The 27,619-nt window shown below is 38.5% G+C and overlaps 2 protein-coding genes across 5 annotated transcripts in view; one reads left to right on the top strand and one right to left on the bottom strand.

The window, feature by feature from the left end:
* Positions 1-23: 23 nt before the first annotated feature.
* Positions 24-27,266, top strand: LOC101742722 (titin). 4 transcript variants are annotated; one of them, XM_038012305.2, is made up of 9 exons: positions 24-860; positions 2,424-2,599; positions 4,096-4,254; positions 6,646-7,482; positions 14,111-14,458; positions 16,503-16,604; positions 18,244-18,333; positions 19,004-19,210; positions 20,093-27,266. In XM_038012305.2, the coding sequence occupies exons 1-9, from the start codon at positions 581-583 to the stop codon at positions 20,132-20,134; spliced, it is 2,241 nt and encodes a 746-aa protein (XP_037868233.1). In that variant the 5' UTR covers positions 24-580; the 3' UTR covers positions 20,135-27,266. The 4 variants fall into 4 exon arrangements, with proteins under 4 accessions (XP_037868233.1, XP_037868232.1, XP_037868234.1 ...); XM_038012304.2 differs by having other exon boundaries at positions 16,500-16,604; XM_038012306.2 differs by lacking the exon at positions 16,503-16,604.
* Positions 20,055-27,619, bottom strand: part of LOC101736611 (GATOR1 complex protein NPRL2) — a 78,644-nt gene continuing 71,079 nt past the window's right edge. Inside the window, exon 8 of the mRNA XM_004923594.4 lies at positions 20,055-20,224. Within this exon, the coding sequence (XP_004923651.2) occupies positions 20,161-20,224 (64 nt within the window). The 3' untranslated portion in view covers positions 20,055-20,160. The remainder of the gene's footprint in view (positions 20,225-27,619) is intronic.

The following is a 27,619-nucleotide window of genomic DNA, read 5'->3' as shown; positions in this document are numbered from 1 at the left end:
AAAAAAAATTATTTAGCAAATTGGGTAAAACAGTTAGATATTAAAACGAAAGTAGAAAGCTAGTAGTAGAAATTATACCACATAATGCAAACTAAACGCCAATGGCCCCCCAAAACGTAGAATTTTTAAATTTAAACATGGCAGCCCTTCCAAAAAATGTTCGCGTGCGATTTGCATTCTTTTCCAGCGCATTGGCGTTATTTTGTTACATTGGTGTAAATGAAAAATGAACAATTTACTTTAATAATTTCAAATTAAAATAAAAACAACATAATGAACAGTGTCGTGTTGTTGTGCTAAGTTAATGCGATGTCGGTTTTTTGGTCGAAAGAGTCACAATGACCCTTGAGTTCACGGCTGCAATTACGAGCGCATCGTGATACTGCCCAATATGGGAAACAAATTAAAAACATTGTCGTAGATTAGAACGTTAGTTATTTAAATAAAACTTACGGACTCGTTCACAGTGTAGATCGTTGAAAGTAAATGTTTTTTTTCACCATGGTAAATTTAGTCATTGAACCTGCGGGTGGCGTGGTGACTGTGCTGTGAGTAGTGATTCGGAAATATGTAAATAAACATGAACGATATAAGTTTGAAAACAGTACCTCCGAAGGATCAAGCCGGTGTCGTGGAAACGCCGCCAACTGTGACCAGCGGAGAAAACGATGTGGATCCCTTAGTAATTAACGAAGTTTTGACGAATACAGAATCATTGAAAGAACAGGAAGGAGTCGAAGCGCCTCATTCTGAAGAAAAGGCGGGAATCTGTGATGAAAATGCCAAAGAAAAGATTGTAAACCCATTGGAGATTGAAGAGTGTGATAAAGCAGTTGTATTGCAGAATGAGGAACCTGATGGTTTGTTCTATTTTTTATTAAATTAACTACAACATCTCGGAAATCTATAAAAAGAACAGGCTTTGGCGTTATTATATTTATTTATTATTGGTAAAAGAAATGGTTAGAAAAATATCTTCAGAATAGTTTTGCAAATTAAAGCATGTCTCGAAAGTCAACCACAAAAGGCTATCGGAAGTTAGGTTAGACCGTTTTTTGCAAAATAAAATTAGAAAGATGTAATTTAATGAAGTGATAACATTTTAGGACTGTATATTATTAAAAACATTAATTAATATTTGACTCCCAAGATTATATTTTTTCCTCATTCAGATAGTGATTTCTAATGGTGACCTAATCTTAAATAGCCAAGTATAGTAATAAAAAATTTAGCACTTAAAATTGAGTCGTCATTATCAAAGGTGGCAATCTGTGCATTTGGACAAAAATTTTTTATTGATATGTCAATACAGATTGATTTGAATATAATCGTCTCCTTCAAAGAATACGGTTCAAAACCTGCATTAAATAAAGGTTAATACTTAACCTGCTATTTATCTAAGATGTCGTTCAGAAGAGTTTTGTGACTGCCAACGGAATACAAAGTTAATAATTCGTTTTTCTGATTTACCAATAATTGTCCAAAAGTCACATTGCCGGCTTTGATAATAGTCGACTCAATTGTTGTTTGAGCGTTGATGGAAAACAAGAAAGATGTTTATTCAGTGATTATGGGGGTGATTACACGTTACGGTGCAGATATTGGTGACATAGACCATATCCTTTTTGGTTGTCTTGTGTTTGATTCTTCTCCATTGTATTTTCTTACTTCATTCAAGGCTCCTTTTCCTTGTGATCTTTGTAATGTTCTCTCTTGTAATAACAAACCATACATCTTATTATTTGTTACATCATATTATATCATATTAGGTTATAGATATCTTATTTTCTTTAATTATTTTGCCAAAATTTATATAAAATTTAATTAATTCTTGTAATTCCTCTGTGTAATTGTGGTACTTAGTAACTATGTCCTAGTCACTTTCTAGAGATCTACAGCTGTAAAAACTGAGCTCAACGCTGAGAATAATGGCATTGAAAAAGCCATTTGCCATATTGAAATAAAAAGAAGAAGATTTACTGTTGAAAAAAAACATTATTAAAGTCGACTTTATTTTTAAAAAGTACTAAACCATTCTCATGACACAAGTTCCCAGAATGAGTAGTAGTAAATTTTTCTAAACAATATCTGTAAACTTTGTTATATGACGTAATTTATTAAGCTGAGTTTTCAATAAAAGAAATGTTATGAAAAATAGTGCAGAATTGAGTTTAAAAAATTTAAGATGTTTTGATAGAACAGGCCTGGTTGATTCATATCAAGTGAAGTAACTACTAGTTTTAAAATTCTGGACGCAGGTTCCATTTTTCTAAGGCTGGACATAGTGGATATGTTTTTTGAAAATAAACCAGATCTTATTCTATCAGGGCTTCTGTAACCACATAACACTGAGCTAAAAGTTCAGTAAATGTAAATAAAGATACACTGAACTTGTAATGATTAATATTATCATAATTTAACAGAACAAATAAACGAAGAAACAAGTTTGTCATCTTTACCAGTAGAAGATCCTGTAGAGACTATAACAAAAAACCCTGAGCCAATAGCTGAGGATGTTTCTACAGTCAAGCCTGCAGTGACTGAAGAGCAAGAGAAAACTGTTGTCGTTGAACCAGAGCCTGTAGCACCTGCTGTTACTGTGAGTCCTTATCATACAACTGGAATTTCAGACAGTGAAAGTTTTAATTATATATTAAAAATAGTTGTGTAATAGTGTTTTCATTGCCAAATACTATATAGCTTGTGTCCACTCTCGTCATCTGCCTGCAGCACAAGTAGATCTCTAATGTAAATTGAAACAGTGAAATTGTAGGGAAACTTGTCCGTATAGGCCACCCTTTCCCAAAGTGGGCGATAACGCCCCCTTGTGGGCGCTGCAGGCTTAATGGGGGGCGGTAAGAGACCCAGAAAAAAATGGGGGTGTTGTGTAGAGGCTTGGGAGGCGATTTGTAATTTCATCTAAGATTCTTAGATAACGACTGAGTTATCGCTATAGTGGTTTTTAAGTAGGTGAAAAAATGGCGGGCGTTAAAAAATAATATTCTCAAAGTGGGCAGCAGACAAAATAAGTTTGGGAACCACTGGTATAGACTATTGCTTCCTATCTCGTTGTGATTATTGCGAAATGTATGAAATTCACCTATTCATTGAAAGTCCTACTATACTACCTCTTGTACAGTGCCATGACAAATACCTTTCTTGAAATAACAAAAATAACTATACCAAGTTTCAAGTTAAACGAAAAAAAAACATTTGTGAATGCATAGATTATGAACAAGTAAATACATGAAATGCTTACTTTTACGTGGGTCAATGAACTCAGAAATGATAAGCATTTAACTGTAATACCTTAGACATCAAAGCCAATTAGTACATACAGCAAATATATTTTTCTTCAAACTAGGATTGATTCCATGCACAAACTAACAGACAGTTAACCAATGTATACATCTTTAAAGTTGCGAACTTTCGAATATAAATTAAGCTCCTGCCAGCCACCCTGCACCAGGAATGATGCAGATCATCATTCCTGGTGACTGGCAGGAGCTGGATGAGAGAAGTCGAGGATCGTGCTCAATGGCGAGCAATTGAAGACGCCTATGTCCAGCAGTGGGCTGCTATAGGCTGATAATGTATGTATCTATGAATAAAAATTACTGTAGATATATAACATAGGAGTTCAAGACCCACCCGAGATTATGTGATTACTGGTGTCCACAGGTATCAGGTGAATGACCCACCTTTTTTTTATTGCTTACTTGGGTGGACGTACTCGCAGCCCACCTGGTGTTAAGTGGTTACTGGAGCCCATAGACACCTACAACGTAAATGCGCCACCCACCTTGAGATATAAGTTCTAAGGTCTCAAGTATAGTTACAACAGCTGCCCCACCCTTCAAAACGAAACGCTTCACGGTAGAACCTAGTCGTGCGGCCTCACTAGAGGTCCTACCACCAGTAAGCCACTTTCATACATTAGATTGTAATCTCTATTCCACGGCCAACTTGCCATTTAAGTTCATCAGAAACAAGGTAGGTCACTTTGGTTCATCCACAATGATGGTCGGTTACCTTTCTCATTTGCATTACCCACTCCAATAGTTATTTTAAAGCCAGTAACATTTCTTCAAATAGGTTCCGGTTGAAATAAAAGAGGAACCGATTATTGAGGAGCCGAAGTCTCAAGAACCGGAGCCTGATGTAGATATGACAGAGACTGCACCGATAGAGGAGAAAACTGAACACAAATTTGATTACAAGCCAAAAATTCAACCCCTCAACGGTGATATTAAGGTAAGAAACTAGATTTGAGGTATAATCTTGAAATTTGTAACAGGAAGAATAACTTAACCCAAACAGAAAAAAGTCATATACTAAATTTAATTTGGAAAAAAAATCTTTCAAAAAAAATGCTGATCTTTGTATTTAACCCAATTTATATGTAGTTTTGATGATATCTTTAAAAACATGTTTTGTTGACTAAATTAGTTACGTATGACTATATTACAAAACAAAATATTATAGCAACAAAACACATACAAATATGACAAAACAAAATTTGATTGCTTTTGTTAATTTTAAGTATGTTTCAATGATACTATGTACACATGTGGACTTATTGTTGTCAGAAATAAAATAAATCATTCAGTCATTCAAAACAAAAATCCACATTCAGTTTCAAAATTTTTTTCACGTTTCCTACCTCTGGTTGTATAACAGAGATAGTTAAGACGGTAACTTTCAAAACAACATCGAGTATACTGGTGGGTTAACATGAACTTGAACCCACTTCAACTTTTTGCGGGCGGTTGTACGTAAGCCCATAAAAGCTAACTTAAAACAGCAACACTCAATTGCGTCATGATAATCGCCTTATCGTTGCCGCCGCTGACTACTCCCCGAATCCTGATCATGCAGGAGCCAGTCACCGTCGACGCCCTAGACACGTCCTTACGGATCCATCAGCTCCAATAATCTTTGCATAAGACTTTTTCAGCTCTAACACTAGGAGCAGGCTTAGGGACTCCGGTAACCGTACTCATCGAACTCGACAAAGAGGTCGACGTGCAACCTAACCCATTCATCAGCCCGCTGAGTTTCTCGCCGGATCTTAGCGGGTCGTGATGCCCATCCGGTAGTAGATTCATTCGCGAAGCAATTGCTCTTGAGTTGTTAGGTCTCCTTCGGAGGTGCTCGGGCAGTTGTTAGCAAATCCCACCCCTCCTGGCTGAGCATTTGCTCGCCCACCTGTCCTGGTGAAACTGGAAAGGCCTTCGGGCCACCAGTAATCTTTCAATCATAAAAAAAAGCAACACTCAATCTTCTTTCCGTCGATAATCTTCACTGCGTTTTTACTGTCTCCTGGACCTGCGCCAGCCTCAAATAGTCTATTCAAGTAAAATCTGTATTAAAATAAAATATATATTTTTTTATAAAGAATGTTATCTATTTTGTCTATATGTCTGTTTGTTTGTTTCATCGCGACTGAACAGTCGGAAGCTCGAGCCCTAATTTCATTTTGGTCTAGTTCTTCCTCGCGTATCGCCAGTCAAATATATCGCCCTTTCAATGTGGGACGTAGACCCGCACTGCTGAAGGTTTACCATTTGCGCTGCTCGAATCAAGACGATACCTGCGCCCTCAGCCAATTTTTTTTTTTTTTTAAAACCATCACGCCCCCTTAACTGGTCCCGTGGTAAGTTCGTAAAGAACTTGTGTTACAGGTACCAGATAACGGAAATAAATGTAAAATGATTATAATATTCATACATATATTTAATATACATCCATAACCCCGAAAAAGACATTTTATATTTATCATACAAATATCCTCCCTTGGCGGGATTCGAACCCGCGACCGCCTTGTGTAGTGACCATGTCACTTACCACTACACCAGACGGCCGTCGATCGCTCGCGTTGAAGTTGTTCGCTCGTCTGGTCGTCCGTCAAGAGCGCGCCTTTGCCACTTCATCCTCACAATTAATTTTGTGTGTGCTATTATAATTCATTAGTAAAATACTTTGGTCATCGTTCTCGTCGAACCTGTCGTTTTCGACGAAGGGCTCGGCAAGTAAATTAACCCACAGACACAGCCCACTGAGTTTCTCGCCGGATCTTCTCCGTGGGTCGCGTTTCCGATCCGGTGATAGATTCTGCGAAGCATTGCTCTTGCTAGGGCTAGTGTTAGCAACGTCGTCAGGTTTGAGCCCTGTGAACTCACCTAGTTTGTTAGGTTACGCTGACATAGCCTCTCAAGGCTATCAGCCTAGGAAGGAAAAAAGTAGAAAACAAATTATTATTATTATCCTCTCAGAACCGTCACTATTGACTTCGGTTTCAGGAACGTAAGATGTCCATAAGATTGTTGATGACCATAAACCGTGGAATAGATACAAGCGTTGTATATTTTAAAAATTAACCTAGCGTTATTTTCCAATGATTCAACAAGTGTCTGGTAAAGGCGTACTACATAATGGGAATTAATTTAAAAATAAAAATTGCTTTTTTTCATCAAAAACAAGATGTACCGTCCTATTATTGTTTCGAAACTTTATTTATGAAATGGATTTTATTTCAATATCTTAATAATCAAAATATGAAGAATTGGCTTCGCAATAAAGCAATATACGCATTAAAGTAATGGAATATGAATTAAAACTATAATAACTAATCCATTGTTACAGGAAGAGCAAGGCGTTAAACGTCGTTCAAGCGAAGAAGCCGAAAGCGAGTCCCCCCCTAAGAAGCTCTGTCAAGAAGTAGAGAAGACCTTCCCGCAACATGACACTATGATTAACGACTACATACAGACTGCGACAAAGAACAGCGTCGACGAAATACAGAGGCACACGGAGCAACTTCTCTCGGAGATACAGACGCTACGAGAACTAGCACAGAAGAAGGAACACGAGTGGAATAACATCTTACACCTGAAGAAGGTCAAGGAAGAGATCCTCCTGAGGCTGCTGAGGCGAAAACAGGTATTGTCCTTCGAGAAAGCGCCCGAGGTGAACGGCTCAGACAGGCCGGACCCCTTCGACTACCTGAACCATCCCAAGAACTTGGCGATTGACAAAAGCGACGAAATATCCGGCCTAGCCATAAAACCGCCCGGAGGAGTTAATCCTATGATGCAGGGCCCCGTGATGCCGGTGACGTCACACTTCAACCCCCTCACCGGCCTGCCCCCGCCGTACGACAAGGCCCACCTGCAATCGATGCCGAAGCCAGTATTCCCGCAGATGATGATGCCCGGGCCGTTACCGGGCTTCCCGAGGGACATGAACGGACAACTGCCCGGCTTCGGGCTGCCCATGGGCCGCCAGGGTCCCACCAAGGACGTGAAGTCGATAATCGCGGACTACCGGCAGCGGAACCCGGAGATCACGCCGCGGAGAGGACGCCGGATGAAGTCCATCCTGAACCCCAACATGATGAACGCGCCGAGACCCATCGCGCCGAAGATCGACAACATGAGCAACTTGAACAACCTGAATATGCTGTTTAACAACTTGGATATGGTGAGTTGCATTCAACATTCAACATTATTGCAAATTGTTATCTATATTAAAAGTAAAATAATATAAATTATATTGTTGTATTGTCGAATTCATATTGTGACAGTGTCTTTTTTTATTCGTAATTAGTTGTTGATTAGAGACAACTTAATAAAAATAAATTTTAATAGGAATTTAAGGGAATGCGACGCGTTATTATAGCGTATTGTACACGACCCGGTCTGTATGGCTGTTTCCGAGTCGTGTAATAATGGTTTTCTGCTGTCTGTTTGTGCGCTGGTAGAAGACGGCTGTTTCTTTCGATGGGTTTCGGCTTCTGTAGCGAGGTTTCACAGGTAACTGTCTGGTTCACTGGTAGCTGATTCACTGGTGGTTTTCTGATAACTGTACTATTGGAGAAATGCTGGTAACTGTTTCTGTCTTGCTGATGTTTCTTTGTCGGAGATTCGCTGGGAACTGTTTCTGTCTTGATGATCTGCTGAGAACTGTTTCTTGATGTTTCTATGTCGGAGATTCGCTGAGAACTGTTTCTGTCTTGATGGTCTGTTGAGAACTGTTTCTGTCGAAGATCCACTGAGAACTGTTTCTATCTTGCTGATGGTTCTTTGTCGAAGATTCACTGGGAACTGTTTCTGTCTTGATGTTTCTATGTCGGAGATTCGCTGAGAACTGTTTTTGCCTATAAATGGCCATCCTTTTATATTTATTTCAGTACCCCATCTCGCGACACGCTATCGACGCGCCACTTTCGGGGGTCCCTTGATCTGTATGTTACCGTAGTGAAAGCGCTCCACGAATTGTTCCTATTGGTCTATTCACATTCTCTGATCTGATACACTAACATATTGCATATTAAATAATTCAAGATTATACATTTTGTTACGTAATTACTTATCAACTATAGTAATTCTATTTGTTTGATAAAATCCTATTTCGTCCTGCACATTACTCCCGCCGTGCGAGTCCGTCGCATTCTTCTCGGTGCAGGATGGTATTCTTCGATGGGCAGGATCAGTAGTTTTCTTACTGGTCTCCGTAGAACTTGGTTTTGATGTCTACGGTACGATCCACGTTGTCGGGACCTGGATATATCGCTATTATTTCTCCCTCGCATGCGCGTGTTTCGTGGCTGGCACTTCCACTTTTCATGGCGACGCCTCGGCCATGAAGCTCCCGCCGGTACTGCAGCTGCTATGTTTACTTCACCCATCGGTTCTGTAGTTTCTGACGCCGATTCCGTCGGCCAGGAGTTCTGTCGTTGGCGTAGGAATTCTGTCCATCTGAACCATCTATGTTCATTCTGGTACGACATTGGGACGTGTCGGGTCACGTCGTCGGCTACGTTGTGCTTCGTGGGTAACCATCGCCTCTCGTTTATTGTTGAACTGTTTATAGCTGTCAGGCGTTGGGCGACGTATGGTTTGTACGAGCGTGATTCCGTTCTTGTCCATCTTAACACTATCTCACTGTCGATCCAGAAGGTCTTCGAGGTCGGCTTTCTTTCGTGTTTTCGACGAAAGTCTGTTGTTACGAGTACTGCATCTTTTAAACCTTTAAAAATGTCCAAGTAGTCGTCTACGTAATGTCTGTTCTGTATTGTGGCTGCCGCCTCCGGGTGCGTGGCTTCATGTTTCTGGGCGTTCAAGTTCTTTACATATATTGCTGTGGAAGGAGAACTTGACGCCCCGAAGATCAACGAGGTCATTCTGTTTTCTTCTGGGGGCTTGTTATCTCGCTGATCTTTGCGCCAGAGATAACGGAGCGCGTCTTTGTCTTCAGGTCTCAATTTTACTTGTATGAACATCTCTTTGATGTCTGCTGTTGCTGTTATATTATGCTGTCTGAATCGCATTATCACTCCTGGCAGTGATTGGAGTAGGTTCGGTCCCTTAAGCAGCATATCATTTAAAGCTACCCCTCTTGTTCTGGCGGCGGCGTCGTGGACGACTCGGAGTTTTTCCGGCTTCAGGGGGTTCACGACGGCGAAGTGAGGTAGATACCACGTTCTGTTCTCTGTTTTTGTTTTTGGAGCGGGCTCGGCGTAGCCTTTCGCGACGAGTGCTTCCATCTGTTCTGTGTATTTCTGTTTCAGTTCCGGATTACGATCAAGTTTGTTTTCTATATTTATCAGTCGTTTTAACGAGTTATTGTAGTTGTCTGGTAGACTGACATTATCTGTTTTCCAGAGCAGAGCAGTTTCGTATCTTCCATCTGTTGTGTGGACTGTATTGCTGTTGAGGATGCGAAGCGCCTGTTCCTCTGGGTCTGTTTTTGGTCTTCTGGGTGTGATGCATAGCGCATCCATAGCGAAATACTGTTTTACCAGATTTTCTATTTTATCATCTTCCTGGGTTTCGCTAGCATGATTTATGTAGTTTATGTGGTGGCCTAGGGTACGAGTGCGACCTCCATGCAATACCCAGCCTAGAGGTGTCAGTGACGCTATTGGCTGATTCCTGTTGCCTCGTCTAACTTTCGAAGCTAGTAACATGTGCCAGTTGTCTTGGCCAATCAGGATTCCAGGTTTCGCGTTCTCGTACGTGATGATGTCACTGATGTCTCGTAGGTGCGAATACTCATCTATCTGTTTCTTTGGTATTGTTTGTGCCGTTACTTGTAGGTCGTTAACTGTTCTCGCTTGTATTATTTCTTGTCGACTGTTGAGGCCTCTGAGCGTGAGGTTGACTCTTCTGGATCTTGTTTCCGTTGATTTTATGTTGTTAATCGCCTGTATGTGTAACGGATCGATTGGTCCTGTTATTCCAGTCTTCTTGCAGATGATTTCGTCTATTAGTGTCACCGTTGATCCATCGTCGAGCAGCGCGTATGTATCAACCGTGCCTATCGGGCCTTGTACTTGGACTGGGATTATTTTCAAATAGGACTGTTTCTGTTTTCCGGTCCAAGCGGAATTAATGTTTTCTGTTGTTTCCTTGTCACTGTTGTCTGTTTTTTCAATTTTTCTGTCGAAGTGTAGCATCTTGTTGTGATTGTATTTGCAGTCATTGATGCCACACGTGTTCGGTTTGCAGTTGTGAGTTTTATTTCTATACTTAAGACATCGGAAACACAGGTGTTTATTCTTAGCGATGTTCCATCTTGTGTTTGAGTCTGCCTTCTTGAATATGTAGCAGTCTGTTGTGGTGTGTTCAGTGTTGCTACATACCGGACATTTAGCTCGTGATGGCTTCTCACTGACTATGTGCACGTTCTGTGTGCGTCTGTTGTGTTGTGCGGGCTGCGAGTAGTGCCCCGCCTGTTCGGGCTGTGCATAAGGGCTGCACAGTTCGGCTTCTCTTTTCATGAATTTTTCAAATTTAATCAGGTCTGGATCCTCCTTCGGTTGTACCGCGGTGAAGTCGTAGTATCGGTAACGTAGTGTCGGTGTGAGTTTTTCTAACATTGTTTTGGTAGTTTCCGGATTATATAAGTAATGTGTGCAATTTAATGCACGAAGCGTAGCTACGGCGTTGGTCACCTTACTAGAGAATATACAAATGTCTCTTGGTGTTTCTGTTAGTCGTGGCAGAGCTCGTAGCGTGTCTAACTCCGTTATGGCTATCGTTTCCGGTCTTCCGAATCGCGCTTCTAGACTTCTTATGACGTCGGACGGATCAGCGTTTGTTATAAGTAATCCGTCAACGGCTTCCTTTGCTCTTCCTTTCAAGTTCCTTCGTAGTCTGTTTATATTTTCTGTTTTTGTAAATGAATTCATCGTCTCGTGATAGGCTGCACGAAAGGGTAGCCAGTCTTGGTGATTTCCATTAAAGAATGGCAATTCTGTGTATCTTGGTTCGCGGGCGGCTTTGACGGCGAGTGTTATTGCTGCGGTTAGATCTGAGAAGTCTTGTTTGTCGCAGGCTCCCGCCGGTGTTTCCTTTTGTCGGTCGTGATTTTCCGTTTTTGTGGGTTGGGTTTCCAACCACGTACCCACTCTTTCGTCGAGTTCTGACTTACTGTATTCTGATTCGCTGTTTTCGTCATCAGATCCAGCTTCGAGCGTGGCCAATCGGGCGGCTGCTAACTCCACCTGTAGGCGGGCGAGCTCTTCTCTAGCTTTGGCTATCTTCTGTTCTTTTCTGTTTCGCGACCGGTCAGATTTGACTATACCGGCGCGCTGTTTTGTTGGCACGTCATTCTGTTTGGCTATATACTGTTTGACGGCCTCTGTTTTTGAGTTCCCAGGTTTCTCTGCGACTTTCGTCGTGGCTTCCGTGTTGGCTGTTGCGCACGATGATTCTGTTGTGGGGGCTACCAGACTCATGACGGTATTCGCGGTTGTTTCTGTCCACATGCTCTGTGTTGTAGCTGTGGTTTCTGAGGGCGGCGACTGTTCAGTTTCGATCCGTCCTCTTCCTGTTGACCGCGTTATCGGCATTGTTCCAATTTCCTTTTTTCAAAGTGAATCTTCTACCCGGCTCGAAAGAACAATGAAATGTGTCCTCTATCCGGCTCGAATGGACCATGAAATGTACACGACCCGGTCTGTATGGCTGTTTCCGAGTCGTGTAATAATGGTTTTCTGCTGTCTGTTTGTGCGCTGGTAGAAGACGGCTGTTTCTTTCGATGGGTTTCGGCTTCTGTAGCGAGGTTTCACAGGTAACTGTCTGGTTCACTGGTAGCTGATTCACTGGTGGTTTTCTGATAACTGTACTATTGGAGAAATGCTGGTAACTGTTTCTGTCTTGCTGATGTTTCTTTGTCGGAGATTCGCTGGGAACTGTTTCTGTCTTGATGATCTGCTGAGAACTGTTTCTTGATGTTTCTATGTCGGAGATTCGCTGAGAACTGTTTCTGTCTTGATGGTCTGTTGAGAACTGTTTCTGTCGAAGATCCACTGAGAACTGTTTCTATCTTGCTGATGGTTCTTTGTCGAAGATTCACTGGGAACTGTTTCTGTCTTGATGTTTCTATGTCGGAGATTCGCTGAGAACTGTTTTTGCCTATAAATGGCCATCCTTTTATATTTATTTCAGTACCCCATCTCGCGACACGCTATCGACGCGCCACTTTCGGGGGTCCCTTGATCTGTATGTTACCGTAGTGAAAGCGCTCCACGAATTGTTCCTATTGGTCTATTCACATTCTCTGATCTGATACACTAACATATTGCATATTAAATAATTCAAGATTATACATTTTGTTACGTAATTACTTATCAACTATAGTAATTCTATTTGTTTGATAAAATCCTATTTCGTCCTGCACACGTATTATTATTAGATGTTTTGTATTCGAGAAAGTGTGTGAAAATGGAATAAAACTGCAAGATGTCTCGTTGCACTCGTTCAAAAGTCCTAGGAAATGTTCTCGTCATGTTACTAAATTGCTTAATAATCTTCAATTCAATAGTTATATACGATAATTATTTGTATAACTAAGACAGTTTTAACGGCTTAGTGCCCAATAATTGTTTTTTTTTTTTATAAATTCCGATATTGAATACGATATACAATCATTCATCAAACATTCGAAATTCAAATTTACAACAAACATCTAATGTGGATATTGATGAACACAAAAAATTCAATATAATATAAACGAAAACACTCTTCAATTACGGCTAGTGAAAAACGTGCAGTCCATAAGGTCCAAAATCGAGTGCACGTCCGCGTACGTAATGTCCCGTTGCACCGCATGCGAGATGTTAGTTGGAGCCACTCAATAATCTAATTTATAATTGCGATCCTTGACCTCGTTCCGCGCCGGTCGCCGAGCGCCGACTCCAATTCCTGCCGCGAACTACTTCATGCCATCGAAGAAGATTTTGAAAAATTCTTCTAGAACAACAATGTTCTAGAGAATGACCGTTTGGCGTGTTATTTAAAAATCATATTTAATTTTTCCCGTTGGAATTTAATGTTCGTAAAGAGATAATTACTTTGATGTACTGTTAAATTTCGTTTGTTTGTATGTATTTCGGTTGTTCCCATTTAAAAAAAAAAAACTTTGCGAAAACATAAAACTCAAAACACATTATAATATGAAAAGTAAACTATGAAAAAAAAAACACTGAAATGTACAATGGTCCTAAACTTAACTCTTACTTTATACAATACCCTACTGGCATTAAAAAATCGAATCTCAATGAAATTTTTTTTTCAGTACATTTAGATTAAGTAAAACAATAATAAACAGTAGCTTAGTGGTGTAAGTTGACAGTTACCTGTATCCAGAAGCGACAAGCACAGGCTGGTTGTGATAATGTATACATGAAATAGCTTCATTATATTTGTAATCAAGTTAAAGAAAATGCTTAACATAAATACTTATTGGTAATTTCCTTGTGCCTGAACGTAACACAATTTGGCGACCTATTAACACATGCATCTCAAATACACATGCATCTCATTTACTGGTGGTAGAACCTCTAGTGAGGCCGCGCGGGTAGGTACCACCGCCCTGCCTATTTCTGCCGTGAGGCAGTAATGCGTTTCGGTTCGAAGGGTGGGGCAGCCGTTGTAACTATACTTGAGACCTTAGAACTTATATCTCAAGGTGGATGGCGCATTTACGTTGTAGATGTTTATGGGCTCCAGTGACCACTGAACACCATGTGGGCTGTGAGCTCGTCCTCCCATCTAAGTAATAAAAAAATAATAATAATATAGTTTTACTTTAATTTTTACAGAACCAAAAAGCGATGTTAGAGCGTCTCCAGCAGATGCAAGCGGGCGGCATTCCAAACGGTCTCTCCTTCAAGGACGTGCTCGTGCAATTCGCGAACATGCAGCAGAACCCCAACATCCTGCCGACCAGACCGGCGGAGACCATGACGAGGCCGGAGCACATCAGACCCGACATGAGAAGGAGACAGGAGAGGCACGAGGAACACATGAAGCAAGCGGAGAGGATGGCCGCCTCCAGTCCGAGACTGCCGCCGCCTCCGCCCTACCCTGAGATCTCCTTGCTGCCCGTCACCACGGCACAGGACACCTCGTCCCAGCAGAATTCACTCCTCCACGGGATCCTGACTAAGGTAACTTTTCAAGTATATTTTTTTTATAATTTATTAATTTGCTTCATTTGAGACATTTGGTTTGGTTGGTTTCATTTGACACCACATTATATTCTTCATTTTTAAATCAGAATAAGGATTTATTGCTCACTAATAAACTAATAATAAAGAGCAAAGTTTGAATATTATAACTATTTGATGTAATCGCTAAACAATTTTTTTTTTGTTAACCATTTTTATTTATTTCTTTCTTAGATAACTTAGACATAAAAAATAAACTTTATATTATGTACGTAATGTAAATATACACACTTTAATAGAAGGTCACTTTAAGATAAATTGATAAAACTTAGTGTAAATATACAATTTTAGTATACAAGTTTCCACAAACTTTTTTTTAGTTTTTAAATATTTGAAAATTTTTATCCAACCGACCCACCAAATGTGTCTTTGCTACGAACGAATGGGGTAGTTGTAAACATACTCATCTTATTATTCTAATAAGTAATTTGATTAAATGGAAATCTGGAAACAAACTCGACACATGTTGGAATTAATTAATAAAAAAAGTTGATCCCTAATGTTAATGTGAATTAAGAAAGTTGATTCTTAAATTTGTAACGAAATTTTCGGAAATTAATATTTGACTACAACACAATTACTTTAAATATTTTTTTCTAGAAATGAAAATTTCAAAATCACTAAAACTGTCATGTAAACGATGTAACTATGTTAACGAACTGTCATTTAAGAGAATGAAATAAATATCTCTATTTCGCGTTTCTGAAATCTTTGCCCTCCAATACTTACTCAGACTTAAAGATGATAGAATAAAAAATAACTATTAAAGCGATATTATTCTTATTCTTATAGCGGTAAAGTACGTTGTGTACTTAGCGAATCAATTTAAATATTAATTTTGATTCAGCTCCAGTGAGGAGGACGTTTCTGCGATACATTTTGCGCATTAATGATAAGCTTATATAAAAAACCGAGATTTTTTTTTATCTTTTACCTAAAAGAGCATTAAACACAAAGCAACATATAAAGTAATATTTGAATGAATAGTGGGATAGGTAAAGAAAAAATCACGGATCGCACTTTTTCGACGTCAAAAATATTTTTATAACATTATTAAATTAGGAAATTTTACTCATTCATGATTTTATACGTTTTTATTTTAAATTTTATATTATGTGTTTATATAATGTGTTAAATATAGAGATAGAATAGAAAAAAGAGAGAAAATTAAATAGAAAAATATTGATTTAAATTTGTAAAATTATAATAATTTTTATTAAACTTGATTTAATTATAGTATTATAAATTATTGCAATTGCGACAATTAAAGTAAATTAAAAGTACTTTCACATAATTATTGTTCGAAAGGGATGACTTGGGTGCATTAGCACACGTTATTTTACAACTACCCTGTTATAAATATGTCTAATACCTATTATTATTATGTTGTTTACTGGTTCTTACGGTTTTCAATTTAATATTTATTTATTTTAAAAAAATCACGTATTTTCATGTTTTTAATTCATATTTAAACATCACAGGGATGTGGTTTCGATACTTTTGTTCTAAACTTTTTAAATTTATTTTCGCTACATTTTTTTTTGTGTTTTATTAATTTTTACGTAATAACGATCACGATTTCTCATATCTTTAAGTCTTTTTCTAAACTGAAAACAATTGAGTTTGAAACAAAATTCTCAGTAGCATTTCTTAATTTTATTGTTAATTATGTCCTAAGTATAAATATGATAGAGTTTATATTGAAAAAAAAAAAATTAATTCAAAATTTACATCATTTGCAATTTGCATACACACTGAACATGTCGGTTAGGCAATACGAAAAGTTTTTATTCAAAAGTATTTAAACTACTTCATCACCAAAAGGACTAAAAAAAAAAAAAAAGTGTAGCAGGAAAAGCTGTGTTTTAGAGAAATCGGAACGAAAATATCGTAAATCAATTCCGCAGTTTAACATGAACCTCGCCTGCCTGTTTACGCTTGATGCATAATGACGCTTGAATGAGTGTTGCCAACGTTACAGCAGTCGGCACCCGCGTCTCAGTGTTACTCGCCGACGTTGGCTAAACTGCTCACATCGCCGGAAAGGAAACAGGCGTCAACGTTACCCACATTCGGTCAGGCCAAGGTACAACCTCTGCGTCACACTATTTAGGCTTTGTAACTCCGACTTGTATTCTAAATTTGTTATTACCGCCATTTTGATACGCTTCGTGACGACTACAGCGCCTCTAGCGGTTGATCGAGAAACTAAGTTACATTATTACGATAAGTACAAAATGATATAAAAGCTCAGAAATATAAGCTTAGCGAGAATTAAATAATTTCAGATACTGATTTAACAGTATTCCAAAGTTCTGAACAATTTGCGTATTGAGTTTTAGAGGCGTGAGTACTTTAAGCGCTTAGGCTTATAGCTTTGGTACTTTCATTGGAAAATTTATTTGCAATCCAATGTTTTTCTATATTACGAATCCGGCGGTACAATGAAAAATAAACATTAAAAAGGCAGTAATTTGCTATAATTTTATAATTGTATCTGGAGTTACATAAGTCTATCATATTATTTATTGGTGTGCTGATTGGCCTTGATCTCAAAAAAAAAAAATTATTCAAAATTTTAGTTTTTTAAGCTAACTTCCAGACAGTTGAAGATGTATAAAAATGTGTTGCCATGAATACAGAACTGAAACTATACAGGTAGTAATGAGACCGTTCGTGAAGAAGGAAGGGCAAAACGATTTTATCTAAATATATATTTGTATACGTTTTATTTACTTCGTATTTTGTGGTCCCTGAATGTAGCTTAACGTAAGTGTTCCCTTGAAACCGTAAATATAATAATTTTATAATGGGATTTTTTGTGTTGCCCATTTGGAAATGGCCACTACTTTTTCTATCTTCCTTCGATTCGTGAGACGTTATGATACACCCTGTATATAAGCTAAAATATATTTAAAAAAAAACAACACTTATGTCGAATATTTTTTCCGAGAACGATAAAACAATCCACTAGATTACATTCTTCAACTGTGTCGGAGAAATTCATTTTCGGGAAATGTACTAAAAAATAACAATTTAAAAAATGGCAATACTCATTTTAATTATATGCCAATCCATCCATTTGACCGTTCATGACACAAAAATACAACAATTTGCACATAAGCACATATTTCGTTTATACACGTTTGTGAAAAATCCTTAATTTTTTATTCGTAAATAAAATCACTATATAATGCATTGTACATCCAATTGCAATAGCTAAATGTAGATGGTACATTTTGTAACTGTGGCAACACTACGCGTTAATGTTGCCAAGTTTTTGTGACTTGACCGGTTATATCCAAAACTGACCTCAAAATGATACATGTTTAAATAAATACAATGATAAAAGTAGTACAGTACCCGGCGATAAATATTGCACATCGACCGTGAGAAAGAGACGGTAAATTTTTGCTTCGTAGAGCGTTATATCTGTCGCATATTACTTAATTGTCATTTAGTCTCCATAGATACAGGATGGTTAGTGTTTGGTCGCACACAGGTAACGCCCGACAAAAAAAAATAGATGACTGTTTCTTTCCAAAATATCGATGTGCAATGTTTATTGCTTGGTACTGTACATACCTAGATTTCATATCATTTTGAAGTCCGTCTCATATTTTAATCTTGAAAAATACCAAAACATCGCGAACGCAGTACCGAATACGAAATGTTTTAATCTATTAATCAATCGATTTTTATCTTATAACGGAATGGATTTATAGAATTGCGGGGAAATAACGATAACGCCTGTACAACCGACGCCGCCGCCCACCGAGGCTCCGCTTGTCAAGACTGAAGAAGTTGTGCAGCTGGTGAGAGTATTTCAATATTAGCACCACTGACCACTCGACCAACGAGGAGGGCAAACACGTGACAGTAGAGTGACTGAATTCATCCGAGCTATACTGCCAGAAAGGACGTTAGAAACATCGCTGTAATGTAATGGTAACATTGATGTTGAAATTACATACCCGATTCTGTGTACCGAATGGTAAATAGTCGACGTCGCCCTAAAGATGTCATTACAGATCCTCCCGATCCATTGACGGTGCTTTTAGTTACCACAAGCACCGGTCACCGTTCTCGCCAAGTTCGTCGCTTGGGACGAAGGGCTCGACGAGTAAATTAACCCATAGACACAGCCCACTGAGTTTCTCGCCGGATCTTCTCAGTGGGTCGCGTTTCCGATCCGGTGGTAGATTCTGCGAAGCACGGCTCTTGCTAGGGCCAGTGTTAGCCACACCCCCGGTTTGAGCGCCGTGAGCTCACCTATACGTTAGGGTGAAGTTGAAGTAGCCTTGAGAGGTTATCCACCGCTGGTTGGTAAGTGTGATAGCGTCTGCGTGCCTCTATCGGCTAGGCTCTGTCGTAGCACGAAGTTAGCCAAGTTCCGACGATACCGCAATCGTGCTGCGTTTCGTTTAGCTACCAAACTAATGATCGTCTCCGACATGTAAATATATGAATATTAATTTCGATAAGGACGATGAAGAGAGCCCAGCATCGGAGGGCGAGCCCTGCGGGTCGCCGGGCGGGTCCGGGCGGCTCGTGATCGACGAGGGGGGCGGCGGTGCGGGGGGCGGCGCGGGGGCGGAGGACGCGCCGCTGTGCCAGGGCTGCCGGCGCCGGGACGCGCAGTTCGTGTGCGCCGGCTGCGCCAACCAGTGGTACTGCAGCAGGGACTGCCAGGTAACCACTCACTCAAAACCACTCACTCACTCGCTCATTCACTCACTCACTCACTCACTCACTGACTCAGTCACTCGTTCACCAACGAATTAGGCACAGAACATTTCACAGATAGGTAGCATGTGAATTTTCATATGAAATGCAATTTCATACATCGCATCGGCTATCTCTCTCTTCATTTGGTCTATAAAATGTCACACGTAATGAAATAGCGAGAGCGAGCGAGTAGAGACGAATGAGCGGGCGTGATAGAAAGAATAAACTATATTTTGAAAGTATTCAGAAATAGATTTTAAATTGAGGTTCGTAAAGTATTATTTTCCTTAAAATAAATAATCTGAAAATCACTTGTTTAGTTTCCTAAACAAGTGATTTTGAGATTGAAGCGATAACAATGGTCGCTTCAGTCATTCGATTCGAAAGTAGCATTCTAACTTGAACATGAGTTTCATGTTTGGATTGTACTGTAATGTAACTGTCGTCTCAAAACTAAAACCGAAACGCATGGCTGCTTCCGGGTAGAAATAGACAGGGTAGTGGTATTTGCCCGCGTGGACTTACCAGACCCCCCACTCGGAGAATGCTATTGTCTGCTGAATTCCTTAGTCGCTCTACGAGACGCGGGAAGAGATGGGATAATGCTCTTATGACAAACTGATGGTAGGTCTTCGCGTGAGTCTGCGCGGGTAGGTACCACCACCCCGCCTATTTCTGCCGTGAAGCAGTAATGCGTTTCGGTTTGAAGGGCGGAGCAGCTGTTGTAACTAAACGGAGACTTTAGAACTCATATCTCAAGGTGGGCTGTGAGATCGTCCACCTATCTAAGCAATAAAGAAAAAACAAATGTCGACCAGAAATTTATTGCCACTTTTATAATTTCAGGTCGCAGCTTGGGATGATCACTCAGAAATGTGTTCCGGATAGGATGCGATTGTGTTGTGTGTGAGCGCTCACAGGCTCACGCCGCGCGCCGACACCGAGCTAATGTTGGCCGCATCGTACCCCGCTCTGAAACTGAAGGTCTTCGTCAAAAGATGACATTCAACACTGTGCGGGCGTGGCTCGGCGGAAGGGAATCGACCAAGACGCGCGCTTGCAAATAACATCGTATAGTCGATAGTAAAGAGCGGGCACGTATCGATTTTTATCGACTAAACATAGTAGTGTTTCCCCTCACTATAGTCAATCGATAGTGACGTCCATCGTGAAGTAAAACAATAGAAGCATGTTATTATCAAAGTAGTCGATATGGAATTTAATTGGCTGCGATGAATGGACTCCCGTCTTCCTTTCTGCGGAGATGCGTCCCTGGCTTCAGCGACAGCGGACGTCGCCGCGCGTGCTCATGGCAACACTGTGATTTGTACGGAGAAAGTGCTTTTATTCGTAATCGAAGTGTTAAATGTTAGCGTGCTAAGTATGAAACCAGTTTTATTTATGTAAGCAAAGTTGTTGTGACTAAAAAAAAACTTTTGTAATTTTATTCGGTATGTGCTGCATCGCATTTGTGTCTGTGATTGTACCGTCGACTGAAGATGTTTGGTATGAATAAATCTATATTTATATATAGGTATGTGTTACGTTACAAATGCGATTGATGCTCTGAGATATCCCTCGAGGCAATACTAGGCTATGTACTTGCTAGCGGTGCGGCAGGTATCACCAAGTTGCCTATTCTGCAGCTAAGTAATCATACGGTCCTCGAATACTTATGCTTGGACCTCATGTCTCAAGAGGGCGATATTGACGTTGCTATGTTTATAGCACTATAGCCCCTCCACAGAAACTAGGACGCGGGAATGCTTCGCTGCAGGAAAGAGTAGAGATAGAGAAATAAAAAATACACGATATGAGAGCGGCGGGGTTACATTCGAAAACGAGGCTGGCAACACAAGTTGACTTCTGATGAGATTGTAGTAATGCACTCATGTTCTCTGGCAACCCCTCAGCGACTCACCGACCAACGACGGTTGTAGTGTTGATTGTTAGTTCTATATATTGTTACGCGCTGGGGTTCGGGATAAATATAACTTCTACCGAAGTACAAATTAAAACTATTTAACACTTACACACTTACTTTACAATTCGTAATTCGCTTCAGGCGATCCGTTCGCTGTTTCGCTTCGAGTATCTCTGCAACGGTTTTATAGTCGATAGGATATCTCAACAATTATCGAGAACATCCTTGACGGGTCGAGGAAATGCGCTTCCGCTATCTGACGATAGATGGCGTTGTACTTCTCGAGCGTTCTCGAGTTTACTAGTTCCTTTGATATTCGCTTCTGCCATTCGACGACAGATGGCGTTGCTCTTATCGGCGTAACAATATATAAGCTTCCTGTATGTAACACTAAATTTGTAAAAAAATAGATATGTGATAGAATGACAGTAATAAGCTCGTGTCTATTGTCTAATAGGTAGCTGTGCAGTCTTTTCGCTTATCGGCCGCCGGACCGCATACCGAATAAAATATACAAAACTATCAAGTTACAATATGAGTTTTTTTTTTTCTTTTAATAAAAGTACTTTTTCCGTGCAAGTACTTCGTCTCAAATTAATTGTAATAATACTATATGATATGTAGTGTCGTTAATTGCCTTATAAATAATATAAATTATGTCGTAATCGTAAGTGAATCTCTATAGGTCTTATCAGCGCTTGTGAAATTTAGAAAACTTTTAAAAAAAATTACCTCACGACGAATGTTAATGTGTAATGTTTTGAAATGTGAGATATTTCCCGCTGGAGACATTCGCTTTATAGGGCGCCGATAATCTTGATACTTTAGTAATAATCATCTGAAGTCTTTTGGTCCGAGGACCAGATATACTCTTCCAATTACGAAGTCCCCTTTGACACTTCTTAGAATGTACCTCTTCACACGTTACGCTTAATCTATACATATAAATAAAATTGGAGTGTCTGTTTGATATATTAAAATAACCGCTTTTTACTACATGCCTATGGTACATACACCAAAATAACATTTTTTACCATTTTTGTCTGTCTGTTTGTTCCGGCTAATCTCTGGAACGGCTGGACCGATTTTGACGAGACTTTCACTGATAGGTAGCTGATGATATAAGGAGTAACTTAGGCTTAACTTTATTTAGACTAGCTTCGTCCCGCGGCGTATAGATTAGCATCAACAGTTCGATGTTTTAAATTGAACTTCAATTAAGTTTACTCCATTCAATAAGCTGAAGAAGTTTTTTTAGTATGATATTTTTTCTAATTTGCTAACTTTAAATTGCTCTCCTGTAAAGTTGTAAAAATGTCGCTTAAACCTAAAAGCCTTTCATCTCTCGATGTTATAGAGATTCTGACCTCAAAATGGACAGTGAGGTCGCGAGGCTATTTATCGTTATTCCAACAAATTATATCGTTTTATGCAGAGTTTGGTCTGAGACATTCATGTCTATCTCACGTTGGCACACTTAACTGTTATTAGATAAAATTGTTGATTTCAAAGATAATTTTACTTTAGTGATCTGTCCTAAATAACAAGAAGTACTCAGGAGTTTTTATTATTATTCTATATTGGATTTGCGAAGTAAACACTTTATCAATTTCCATGTTTTTTCCGCTTTGAAACATGTAAAAGTCAAACTCGAGCCGCGGAGAACTCCAACTATCAAAGGCTGTTCGACTTTATGTCGCCTACATTAAGGTCGATTTTTAAAGGATTTTTATCAATACGATAATATTGAGTTGAGTCGTTAACTTGGCCACACTGTAGCGCTTAACCTTCTGTAAATGGACCAGGACATAAACTCAAAAAAAAAAAACAGAAAAAAACTCAACATTCATCCACCGGTGTGACCATTCTAAAATATTATAAAAATTAACAAAAAGTTGTTGTATTCAAGTTCGGTCTCTTTAAGCGAGTGTCTTTCAGTTTAAAAAGAAAGAAATAAACGCCTAAATATTATATAATCAATTGTGTTAAGATCGTCCTATATTTAAGTGAGATGTGTCATAAAATTAGTCTGATTGGTTTTTTCCTCAGTATTTATTACTATTATTTATTTTTGTATCGCATAATAATTGTATTCTAATGACGCTAACGGATGTGACGTCGACACGAAGCCAACGGACGTTGGTAGAATTATAATTTGTTTAGTAGAAATTATATATTATACTAAATAAATTGATTTTAGTACTATGGCAACCTTATAAAAATAGTATTATTTGATTTAATTTGCATCACAAACGCGTGACTTCTATAATATATTAGTATTTAGATATAACAATAGAATAGATTCGCATATAAAATCAAAGGAAAATAGATATTTGTTTGTTCCTAAAAATAAAATATGGTTGTACTATTATAATAATGGACTCTGTGTTAAGTAAAATTAAATTTAATAATCTGAATCGATCACTTGTCTCGCTCATGTGATCCTTTATATGCACCAAGTGAGAGTGAGACGGAATTGTGAAGAACGTTTATATAGACATCGGAATTGGAAATATAACTTTAAGATAAATATAAAGAAAAGTAATATAAAATGTTAATGTGTTTTTAAGAAAACTTTTCACATACATATTGTTTTTCTGTTTTGTCTTCAGATAAAATTTGCGAAAATTCTTTGTCCTTTTAAATATGTCTTCGAAAAAGCTTACCCAACAAATATTGTTTACTTCAAAGCTTCAAATTTTGATTGTCCCTTTTTTGTATCAATTTAAAAAACTCGTAATAAGTGTTATATGTACAGATAAAAGTGTCGAAAAATATATATTACTTTTTTTTTATAAACAAAACTGTACAGTGCCAAAATAGGAAACGGTCTTGTAGAACGCGTATCAATAGACTATAATATTATTAGTGTCGTTTTAATAAAACCCCGTGCGTTGAAGTGTTCGCTACAGTCGAGGTTCGAGTCCGGTCGGTTCGGAAGTCAGAGCCGGAAAGAAAGGGAATATACAAAAAAAAAAAAATTTAATACATTCTATTTTTGTAGTGCTAACGTTCTTTTTTTAAATGTCGAATCTAGACTATTCGAACTTTGAATTTCGTCAGGCTGATTCCGTGGACGTATGCTGTATGCATTGATCGAAATGCGGGTTTTATTAAAACGACCAGCAAATGTAAATGACCAATGATACTAAAAAAAATTTCTACACACATACATATATTTTTTCACATCACGATATTTATATACAATTATGTATATGTTTATATAAATAATGATTACAGACAAATGAACTCGAATGCGTACTATTAAACTGCGTATGTTGAAAGTGAATAAGGACTGTTTATATTGTTTAAAAAAAAAACAATATGAGAGAGTACGTTGAATTCTTCGGTTAAAATTGATTTCTGAAAATGTACTTTTTCATTTCATTTTTGAAGGTAGCGAACCAAATGAGCTCAAACGTCCAAAAGTATCTTAATTTTTTTTTCATCTATTTACTGATTTAGTGGTGATTGGGTGCTAGTGCGGGTGGGAGTCTTCTTCCGAGTTGAAGAGTAGGGCAACTCTTATACCGTACAAACTAGATCTCGACCTCACGTTCTAAGCTGAGTGGCGGCATTCACGCAGTGATGACCTTGGGCCCCGGCAACCACTTAACATCGCTTGTGTCGTGAGCTCGTCCACCCATTTAAGCAATATAAGGAAAAAAATTCCATCACTATTTCAAGATTCTAGAACAATTTTTTTCTTTAATTGTTGTACGGTTATAAAAGAGAGGATACAGTAAAGATTACTTTTTTGTAAATACGAATGGCGGGTCGTTATCGTCTCATTGTACCTACCCCAGTAAGGCGCGATAACGGATTGATTTCGGTGAGATTTTGTTTTAACTTCGACATTGGGAAGCGAATCTTCCAATTGAACAAGAATCTGCGTTGGATTTGCCTGCGCTGACAAAGTGTAGATTATTTTGTATAATAGTAAATAGAGAGGTGAAAGGGTATTTAGTTTTAGCGACATTTATCTTTGTAATTGAATATGCAATTTCGAAAAGGGCACATGTCGCATATTTTGTGAAATACGTTTTTTCATATACATGTAGTTTTGAGGCTTACCTACACCCATTTTATAATAATTCCAGTTATTTTCATTTGCTAATTAACACTAAAATATATCACAAAAGTTAATATTTTAAATTTTACGCTGCTTTAGAAAATAATTTGTTTTTTTTCATTGCCTGAACATTTTACATTTTCAGAGATGTGCCCTTTTCGAAATTGCATATTCAATCATAGTTACGTTTTATTTGGTATCAACATTAACAGTTCGGTGGTTTTTAATGGAACTTCAATTAAGTTTACTCCATTCAAATAGCTGAAGAAGCTTTTTTTTTGTGTAAAGTTCCAAAAATGTCGCTTAAACCAAATAAATAGCCTTTTCTCCCCTCGATTAATATTTGTATCTGTATCGACACATTTCTAGGAAAAAAAAACACAATAAGGGTTTTCGAACTCGGAAAAAGCACGTGCTAATAATGAAAATCGAAAACGAATTATTATTCGGTTCATTGATTCTTGCGAGAATTTTTTGGGTTCGATGTTAGAGTTAAAACTTTGAGCAGGCAGGCAGGCAGGTAGGCAGCGGCTTCGCTCTGCACCTGGCATTGCTGACGTCCATGGGCGACGGTAACCAATCAGCATCAGATGGACCGTATGCTCGTCTGCCTACAAGGGCAATAAAAGAAAAAGAAATGAGTATTGGTTTTTTTTTTATTGCTTAGATTTACGTACGTACATTTTGTATGTAAAGTAATGTGAGTGCTCAATTTTTTTGTTGTTTCAAAAATCAATTTTATTGTACCGTGTAGTTGGGTTGCGTTTCGCTTGGGTGCCTTGACCTCTACTATAATATTTAAATCAATTATTGTTGTAAAATAAATGACTATTGAATTGAAACTATAATCCAAATTCAATATTTTCAAATCGTAAAATTACCTAAGTAATTCAAATTTAAGTATGTTTTTTTTACTGTCTCATTTTTTTATTGTCACCCCTTTGATAAGGTTTTAATATTTTGATGTAAAATTTGCAATTTTTTTTTATCTTACAGATTACTGAAATGGGAACAACTAACTTAATTTTAAAATAAACCAAAAAAGTCCATTAAAACAATTTTCTTCGGTTTTCGCGACCCGCTCATATAATTAATAAGATTACTTTGAACTTTACGTTTAATTAATCGGTTTTTATGTTTTAATTAAACTGTTTTCGTATAACCGACGATAATCTAGTTGCAGTAGTTTTGTATCCGGTGGAGTCTATTTGCTGTACCCTACTCACTGTCGCCTTGCGCTTATGCAGTTTCAACTGTATGCTTAGTGCGAGTTAACGTTCTCGATAACGTAAACGTTAACCCAACTTTGTATGCAGTTGGAACGTTTGCGTTCGTTTGCCGCTAGGGGCGCTGTGCCGATTGCATACAAATTACAGTTAACTTTTACGCTATCGAGAGCGTTAGGAACTCGCACTAAGGAAACCGGATTCCATTCGTACAAATCAATGGAAGTTGTTATAGAGTTATACCTTTTAAATCACATTCTAATCGCGGCAAACGTTCCAACTCCATATAAATTTGAGTTAACGTTTACGCTATCGAGAACGTTAACTCACTCGCACTAAGCACACTGAATCTCTTCAGGGTTTGTAGTACAGCCAAAGGTTTACTCTTTTCGAGAAATTTGAGTTCGCGTTTGAACCAGCTAATAACGAGGTCAAGATTCTTAAGTCGCCAGTACTCTGAACTGAATCTAATAATATATTATTATTATGCTCATTTCGTCAATGGCGTTCCTGGTGGTAGACGTTTCCACCTTTTCCAGTCGAAAAGAAATGCTTTATGTCTTGACAAGTGCCTCGATTTATTGGAAAATTTTGTAAAGTTTTGTCTACAGAAATTTTTTTTATTAGAATTATGCTCTGTCTGATGGAAATCTGAAATGTTCTAGAACGTTCCGTGTTATATATTGTATCCGTTAACGCTAGTCACGTGTTTTGTTACCTATATTTACTACCTGTTTTATGTATTTGTAACTTATAATAATGTTTATTATAAGAAATGTAATAAATCAGTACAGACTTTGATTGATTTTAATTTGTAATTGTGCGACTTTCTTATTGATTTTTTTTCCTACCTAAGCTGATAGCCTTGAGAGGCTATAACAGCGGAACCTTAACTAGTAGGTGAGCTCACGGGGCTCAAACCTGACGACGTTGCTAACACGAACCCTAGCAAGAGCCGTGCTTCGCAGAATCTACCACCGGATCGGAAACGCGACCCACCGAGAAGATCCGGCGAGAAACTCAGTGGGCTGTGTCTGAGGGTTAATTTACTCGTCGAGCCCTTCGTCGCAAGCGACGGGTTCGACGAGAACGGTGACCGGTGCTTGAGGTACATAAAAGCACCGTTAGTGGATCGGAAGGATCCGAAATGA

The sequence above is a fragment of the Bombyx mori genome, chromosome 8 (assembly GCF_030269925.1).
Source record: "Bombyx mori chromosome 8, ASM3026992v2".
Classification (NCBI taxonomy): Eukaryota; Metazoa; Arthropoda; class Insecta; order Lepidoptera; family Bombycidae; genus Bombyx; species Bombyx mori.
Note: the sequence above shows the minus strand (reverse complement) of the source record. Positions and strands in the feature narration are given on the sequence as shown.

Coding starts and splice junctions, on each gene's coding strand:
- LOC101742722 (XM_038012304.2), top strand. CDS start 581: ATGAACGATATAAGTTTGAAAACAGTACCTCCGAAGGATCAAGCCGGT. Junction 2,600..4,095: donor CTGTAGCACCTGCTGTTACT/GTGAGTCCTTAT, acceptor TTCTTCAAATAG/GTTCCGGTTGAAATAAAAGA. Junction 19,211..20,092: donor ACTGCAGCAGGGACTGCCAG/GTAACCACTCAC, acceptor TTATAATTTCAG/GTCGCAGCTTGGGATGATCA.